The sequence below is a fragment of the Pristis pectinata genome, chromosome 18 (assembly GCF_009764475.1).
Source record: "Pristis pectinata isolate sPriPec2 chromosome 18, sPriPec2.1.pri, whole genome shotgun sequence".
Lineage (NCBI taxonomy): Eukaryota > Metazoa > Chordata > Chondrichthyes > Rhinopristiformes > Pristidae > Pristis > Pristis pectinata.
This window is the reverse complement of record NC_067422.1, coordinates 31972027-31980943: the sequence shown is the minus strand read 5'-3', so window position 1 is coordinate 31980943 and position 8917 is coordinate 31972027. Positions and strand designations below refer to the sequence as shown.

The 8917-nt window shown below is 39.2% G+C and overlaps 1 protein-coding gene across 1 annotated transcript; it reads right to left on the bottom strand.

The window, feature by feature from the left end:
* Positions 1-2331: 2331 nt before the first annotated feature.
* LOC127579973 (S-modulin-like) lies at positions 2332-8378 on the bottom strand. Its single transcript, XM_052033082.1, has 3 exons — positions 7998-8378; positions 3435-3546; positions 2332-2476 (listed from the first exon to the last, which is right to left on the bottom strand). The coding sequence occupies exons 1-3, from the start codon at positions 8376-8378 to the stop codon at positions 2367-2369; spliced, it is 603 nt and encodes a 200-aa protein (XP_051889042.1). The 3' UTR covers positions 2332-2366.
* Positions 8379-8917: the final 539 nt, after the last annotated feature.

Sequence of the window (8917 nt, the reverse complement as noted above, 5' to 3'; positions counted from 1 at the left end):
GGTGATGTGCAGAAAATGGGAACTGATGCTCCCCACTCCTCTGTCTTGTAATCTTGCTTCTGAACTGGAATATGCTTGCTATTTATCTTAAGGGAAGCATATTTATCAAGGGAGCCATCAGCAGCTGAGGAGAGGAGAACATAAGCTAAGTTTGAGGACTGATGATCTTCTGGAGCTTTTTTCTGTTGAAAGCCCATTGACAATGTCAGAGCCAATCTGTTTCCTTGCTTGACATGGTGAATGATTCCAGCAACGTTTGCTTATAGTTCAGATTGCCAGCATCCACTGTGTTTTGTTTTTGATCTTATTTGCCACATTCCCATTTGTTACTTGTGGCTTAAAGTAATAACAATTTAATCCATGCAATGTTTTTTCTGTACCCTTGAGCCTAAAGAAATGCATTGACTTGACGAGAGAATGTTTAAATAATAGCAAAGAATTGAGCACAGCCAGTCACTGCTGATAAGTGGGGCAAGTTCACTGACTCTACCTCTAGACATCAATATCAAAGTTATTTCTACAAAATGAGCTCTGGCACCAAATGCAACAGGAAAGATGCAAATGCTAAATACAGACACAGCAAGAATCTTTCGACAATTGTAAATCCAAATGCATTGCAGTTCAGGAGCTTCAAAAGACAATAATTAAATGGAAATCAAAAATAAACCTGCAGATGTTGAAAATCTGAAATAAAAACAGAAAATGCTGAAAGCGATGTCTGCAATCTGAAACATTACTTATATTCTTCTTCCCACAGATGCTGCCTGACCTGCTGAGTGTTTCCAACATTTTCTGGTTTTATTTAAGGTTTTCAGCATCTGCAGTTTATTTAAATTTCCATTTACTGTCAAGTTCACTGCTACCTCTCTCCCAGGAAATCCAAACTTGAACTTCACCATTCTCTGCTGGGATTTCCATTTGACCCTTTTGTCCTGTTCATTCTCAGTGGTTTCTGTTTCCCTTCCTGTCTGTGTTAAGGTGTTGCCCAAAATTCTCTTCCACAGCCACCACTCTTACCATGGCAAGTGTCTCCAGCAGTTCTGACACGGTGTCTCGTAGCTAAGACATTATCACTGTTTCACTCTCCACAGATGCTGCCTGTCCTGCTGAGAATTTCCAGCATTTTCCCTACGTAACTGAAATCTATTCCGATTTTCAAGGTTGACATTCTTCAGCGTTTTACATTCTGCATGGCAGCAGTTTTCTTTGGAAATGGCCCTTGGCAACAGAGAACTGGCAGTGCCATTTGCAAACTGTTCACAATGTTCCATTCAGTGCATTGGCAGAAATGGTGCATTCCTGTCATTCTTGCCCATGTTAGCTACAATCTAAACAGGATGTAAACCTTGGTCTTAATATAACATAGAATAGAGTCACTGTGCCACTCTCATAAAATGGTGTGGGCAAGGTGTTAAAATGGCTGCTGGCAGTGTTTATATCATACTTGCATTAACTGAATTTACAGGAGCCTTGAGGCTTCCTATTGCAACCGAGCAGGCAGGGGCCTCAAGACTAACAAGAAACAAGGGTCTGATGGCATAACTCAGGTCCTGATGCAACTTTAACTGAAAACAGCACTGTCCCAGAGCTGGTAGTGAAAGCTGGATTGTGGCCAAAAGCTATCTGGGTAAATTTAACTTTTTCTTTAAGCATTTCCTTGTGGGCCACTACCTGACCTTTCTGCATTGTTGAGCAAAGATATTTTCATTGGATTCCTCACCTGAGAATTAACCATCCCTGTAAAAACAAACTAGACCTGGATAAATTAAATAAAGGAAAATAATCTGAATTTTTATCTGGATTCAATAAAATCTGGAGAGACCAGATGCAAATCCAGGTCAGTGCTCAACTTTTTCTTATTGCAGCATGTGTTGACTATTAGTGAGCTTCACCTTATGTTAGGAACTGTTCCTTTTGTATTAAACTTCACAGCCATTAAAATAATCACCTCACATAATTCCAGGAGCATACCCATTCATCTAGTTAGATTGCATTCTCTTCAAATTCTGCAATGGAAAGAATGAAAAAGAAAATCTATGTAATTTTCTTTTAGCTTTTATACAATTAAATGTAATTTATTTAGGACATGAGTATCCATTAAAGTTATTTTTCAGCTCTCAGTAAATGACCTTGAGGATTAGAAGCTTTAGCTGTCACTCCAGATTAAGAGAATCTCAGTTACAGTCACTGTATGTGTGATAACCTTTGTAAAGTAAAAGTGCAAATTAAAGTGGTAATGTACAGTGAGTTTTTTTAATAGTTTTTTAATTGTACAGCTCTTGCACTATATCACGCAGAAACATGTAATTTGTAAACTATCTTGGAACAGTCTTTGGAAAAATGTTGTTGCCTGTAAAATATTGAAGCTATTTGCTTGTTAGCTTTTCTTTGACTTTCTTAGGCTCTAGCTGTATCAATCGGAGAATTTCCTTGTTTTCCAGTGTGCCTTGAATAAACTCGCCCTCTGATAATTTATCTGTGAAAAAGGACATTGAATTAAAGTGTTACATTTATAAGAAGTTTTCACTTCAACACAATCTACATAATTTTGGAAACCACTGTTTTATATTTTGGTTGCCTTGCAACATAGCTCATAAAACATGCTTATTTGCATGAAAATATGGAAATAACTGGTTCATTTTTATGAACATAGACATTATATTCAATAGGAAACAAAAAAAGTGTTGGAAATATACTCAGCCTCAGAAAAGGAATTTCAGTTTTACCAACCCTAAAACCAAGTATTAACTTTCATTTCTCCTTCAGATTCAGATAGACCTGCTGTGTATTCCCACTGTATTTCTAATCTCATTCTGGAAGTTTGGGCATGCTACTATTTCTTCTATCCCCTGGTCAGTAAGCAGCTCTATTTTAATAAGTCTCTCTTGGAAACAATCTGATCCCAATTGGCAGATGGTAATTTTAAAGTTTCAAGAGTTAATTCTGTCAGTTCTTTTAATGTATGATTATTAATAACTCAATCATTGTACCAGCAACGGCCATTTAAGGATTATTGATCATGGATGGTATCAGATAATACATGCACTTTGTTCTTCTAACTAATATCCAAGAACTTGACAGCTTCCCTATGTAGGTGCACATCCCAACTGCTTTTCACTAACACTCTGCCATTATTCCTTATGGACTCCCTCAGGGTAAATTGAGGGAGTGTAGGGGAAACCACAGAGACTACTATCTACGCAGATTGTCAGTTAGAGATTTTTATTGCTTTCAATTTGCTTTTAAATCAGGGAACTGATCATCCAGGCCAATGATGACATTGTAATGAAAAATTATCAATATCTATCTTTACAGGTGCAGAACTATCACAAATTTAAAACTTGTATCCCTCAGAATGTCAATTTAACGTGTACCCAAGACTGATCTGCACAGTGGTCTACCTTTTAATCGCTTTACCATATGTATGTGTTTACCATTTTCTTTCTTGCCAAAATTCTCCCAGATTTTGTCAGTTCTCTTCTCTGGTGTGTTCTCATCCTCTGGCAGGCTTTTTTGTTCTTCTTCATTTATCATTTTAAATATTGCCTATGGGAGTAAAGAGCAGATTTCACTAAACCAGCCACAAAGCTGACAGACGACTATGATAATTCCTCACAGGACACAGATATCTGTACTTATCTTTCCATAAATGTACAGAAACAGTGGCAGGACAGTGGCGCAGCTAGTAGATCTACCATTGCACAGCACCAGAGACCCAGGTTCAACCCTGACCTCAGGCGATGTCTGTGTGGAGTTTGTACATTCTCCATGTGACTGCGTCGGTTTGCCCCAGGAGCTCTGGTTTCCTCCCACCTTCCAAAGCTGTGTGGATTGGTAGGTTATATTGGTCACAATAAATTTCCCCCACGATGTAGATGAGTGGTAGAATTTGGGAGAAGTTGATGAGAATGTAGGAAAAATAAATGGAAATAATATAGGATTAGTATAAAATGAGTAGTTGATGGTCAGCACGGACTCCATGGTCTGAAAGGCCTGTTTCTATGCTGTATCCCTCTATGACTCCATGAGAAACAATATTTATTTTTTTAATTAACACAGTAAACAAAATAAGTCAAATCATTTACTTTTCAGTAAATGACTAGTGGAGAATAAAACTCTTTCTAAATTATCATCTTTTTTCCTTCCTCTCCTAAAGATAACAGTACAATTACAATCCTCCCCAAGAGTCAAGGCCTGACCTGTGCATGCCACCGAGCTATTCAACCAAAAAAGGTAATCACAGTAGGGCTCAATGTTTGACGTCTTGAAGATTTTCCAGCAGTGTTATCAGAAGATGATCAAGACAAATGCTCATTCCTATTTATATTTTCCCTGTTCCCAATCCCAAGATAATGGAAAAATGAATCTGAGCAACAATTTTCACTTATTACTTTTATGTGACAAAATGGAGAAGGTGGAATCTTCATGTCGCCAGAAGGCTCACTGCATAAGAAGCAGTCAAACAGGTTGTTCCAGTAGCGAGATCTTTAATTAACACCTTTGACTAATAGGAACAGGCCATGCAGAAAAGTGAAGGATATGGTCAATGTGCAGGAAAGAGGGATTAGATTAATTAGGAGTCATTGGTTTAATGAGCTCGATACAACATCGTGGATCAAAAGGCCTGTCCTGTGTTATACTGTTCTATGTTCTATGTTCATTGGTGGCAATTTGTATGACCACTTCAAGTGATATTCAGCAACCTTAAGTATTCTGACCATTTCATGTTCATTGGTGCCAAAGCTGAAAACATTGCTAGGATTTCGGGCACACCCTGCAAGGATCTCAACAAGACTTCTCCAAACCATCTCCACCAAGACATCTAGTGGCACATTACAGAAACTATGCAATTTTCTATTGAGCTCTTAGCTGTATAGTACTGCCCCTGCCTGGATACTTCACTCCTTCATTGGAAGTGGGTGCAAGGAGCCACATATACTGTTGCAAGAAACTTGTGTCTTATCTGCATAGGAGTGGTGAACTTGCAGGTTTCTTATTTAGGAGCTCCAGACAAGGCCTGGTAATTAACAACAAACAATCTGCTGGGAGAACTCAGTGGGTAGAGCAGCATCTGTTGGGGGAAAAGAATAGTTAGCATTTCAGGTCGAGACCCTGCATCAGGACCTGCATTGGTAATTAACAATTAGGTTTGAAACCGTGTGCTAAATCCTGAATTTTTAACAGGCGTGTATTAATAGCACGGCAATCATTTAGTACCTGTTTTACACTACCCCCTTTTCACACTACCTCCTACATTGTACTTATATAGCACTTTTTGTAACTGCAGAACATCCTAAAGCATTTTGCAAACACTAAACAACAATAACAACACCCTGTACTTCTATCACACCTCCAAAGCAACATTGTGCACCCAGAACCAAAAGGACGATAGGCTTGCTCAAAAAGATAGCTTTTAAGGTGAGAATTAAAGAAGGGAAAAGAGTTTTAGGAAGGGAATTTCTCAAGTTTGGAGACTTGGCAGCTGAAGGCACAGGCATCAATGTTGAAACAATTAAAATCAGGGATTGTTAAGAAACGAGCATTGGAGTTGCAATCTCCTCCAACATCAGAGAAATATAAGGCTGGAGGAGATTGCAGAGATGGGAAGGTGTGATGCTTTGGCAAGATTTGAAAGCAAGGTAGGAATTTTAAAATCAAGGTGTTACTTGAGTGGGAGAAAACTTAGATCGGCAAATACAGGGCTGATGGATGAACAGATCTCGGTGGGAGTCAGGACGTAAACAGCAGAGTTTTGGATGACCTCAGATTTACAGAGGAGGGAATGTAGGGACTAGCCAGGAGTGGGTTGGAATACGCAAGCCTAATAATAATGAGGATCTCAGTAGCTGATGAGCTGAGCAGCTGGAGTGTTACGGGGGTGCGTATAGGTGTTGGTAGTGATGTACGGACATGTGGTTGGAAGTTTATCATAGGATTAAAAATATCACCAGACTTGCAAAGAGTCTGGTGTAATTTCAGGCAGAGGCCTGTGAGAGGGATGGAATCGTGGCTAGGACCAGTGTTTTTGGCTGTCAGACTCAAATTCTCATTCTGATATTTTTTGCAACATAGAAGGAGGCCCATCAAATCTATGCCAGCTCTCAGAGCAATCCCATCAATCCCATTCCCCTACATATATCCCTGCAATTTATTCTTGCCAAACTCCCCCCGATCTTCATATCACCCATCAATAATTGGGGTATTTTACAGTGGCCAGTTAACCCACCAACACATTGGTCTTTGGAATGAGGGAACAAACTGGAGCAACCGGGGGCAACCCCTGTAGGCACATGGGGAACGTGCAAACTCCACAGAGACAGCTGTGGAGATCAGAATCAAGCCCAGGTAGCTAGAGCTGTGGAACTGTGCCACCCAAGAAAGTCTGGCCAAGGAGGTCTCCAAAGTAGACCTTATGGATAGGCAAAGGGATGCCATTGAAAGGGACTCTCTGACCACAGCTAACTAGATAAGAATGGAACCAACTGAGCACAATCCCAGTCAGCTAGCCTGGTGATAAGGCATTGGAGGAGGATGGTACAGTTGATAATGTTCTAGGCTGAAGGAGGTTGAGAAGGACGAACAGTCTCATCATAGGTCATTTTGAATTTGATAAAGAACTTCCATGGGTGGAATCCTGGTTGGAGAGATTCATAGAAGTTTCAGAAAAAATTTCAAAGGTTATAACACGTTTAAGGAATTTGGAGAGGAAGGGGAGTTTGGAGATGGTACAGCAATTTGGAAATAAAGATGTTAGGGGGTGGGGAGATGCTAAGGAATGATTTTGGGCAGTATGGTGATTAATTAGTTTTAAAGTGCAGTCACCGTTGTAATATGGGAAAAGCCTATTGCTGTAATCCCCTGTATTTCTGTAAGTGTAATAAAGGACAGAGAATCTACTGCCCTTTAATCTGTTTAAGAATTACTGCTCCAGCATAAAATATACCTTGAACATAATTTTTCAAATGAAGCTCACATTGGGCAGGTCAGTAACACTACCGTATATTTCCAATATGTCATTTAGAATTTTTCTCTGTATTTAATCAGTTCTTTAAAACTTAATATTTTCTAGCATTGCAATGTAAGAAGATTGATTCATATTCAAAGATATTGAAAACACATTACTTACTTTGGATATATCAACAAAGCAGAATTGTTGGGATGTATTTTACCTCTCATATATAACTGAACAACAAAAACAGTTTATGAGGCCCGATACACAATTCAAATAAGATCAGGAAATTCTTCCAGTAACTGAGATAATGTTCTTCCCTCAGTAAACACCACAAAGAAATAAATCATCCAGCCACTCAATCATTTGCTCAGTATGCCATCTTGCTAGGAATCCACATTATAGTTCCAGCATTTCAAAAGCAAGATGCCTTTGGATGTCTGGGGCATCTGTTAAGCTGCAATATAAATAGAAAAACCCTTCCCAGGTTTTTTAAGGTAATGGTTACTGCCACAAAATGGTAGAAGGCATATCACTTTTGGGAAAAAGGCCTTAAAATTGTCAAAGAGGAGGTTGGATATTTTCTTCAATGCAGGGCAAATATAGAGAGAATCACCTCGCACCTTATTGCACTGCACTTTCTCTGTAGCTCTGACACTTTACTCTGTACTGTTATTGTTTTTACCTGTACTACATCAATGCACTCTGTACTGACTCAATGTAACTGCACTGTGTAATGAATTGACCTGTACAATCGGTTTGTAAGACAAGCTCTTCACTGTACCTCAGTACAAGTGACAATAATAAACCAATACCAATACCGATCAGCCTCTTTCCTATAGCTTGTATCCATTGGTTACAAAGCAGAAATAATCGGAATGGCTGCCTACAAAAGATTCTCAACAGAGGAATGATGGAAACTGAAGGAAAATAGAGAGAAGAGACTTCCAAATGGAAAATGAGTAACAAAATTTTCTGACAGTTTAAAATCAGAATCATATCCAATGATATATTAAATCAGAATCATGCAATTTATATATCATTGTACCTTGACAATTTCTAATATCTCCTGCTTGTTGATTGTGCCATTGCCATCCACGTCATAAAGAGAAAAAGCCCATTCAAGCTTCTGCGAAGTTTTTCCAGAAGAGGTGAGGTGAAGGGCAATGATGTACTCCTTAAAATCCAAGGTCCCATCACAGTTGGTATCAAAGCTCCTGAAAACATGTTGAGCGTATTCTTTGGGATCCGCATCTGGGAAGAAGCCAGAGTAGATTTGCTGAAATTGTGGCATGGTGATCTTACCATTTGGACATTCCTTCAAGAAGGTTTGGTACCATACACAGAGCTCCTCTTCTGTGTATTTGGTGCTGAGTTTGAGATCTTCCAAAATATCTTTGGAGAGGGCACTGCTTTTGGTGTTTCCCATTTCCAGCCCCAGAGGCAAGAAGAAGAAAGGGCAACAGAGGACTCCTCCTGACTCAACACTGCACAGACTGGCACCAGGTGCATACTTATCTGAACATATGAAAGCTTGATGGATTAGAGGGATTAGCCTTCATCTCCTTAAGACTGACATTCACACAGACGGCAGAATTCCTATTAACAGAGCAAGCTAATTAGCTAATGGAAGTAACTAATCCTAAAAATATTAACAAAACACATCTCTCCAGTGCATTTAATTTTCCTTGCAGTGTCATTTAACAGTCATAATTACTATCAGTCCTCTATCCCCTCTGAATTGGAATTGGAAAAATATGTTACTTTTATTATTTGTTCTCAGGATGAGAATGATACTGGCAAGTCCAAATTTGTTGCCAATATTGAATTGCCCTGAGATGGTGGTGGACTTTCCCCTGGAATGGTCACAATCCTTATGGTGACGATGCCTCCGCATTGACCCAAAGAAGGACCTTGACTCAATGGCAATTAAAAACTGCTTAATATCCAAGATCCATCACGGTTGGT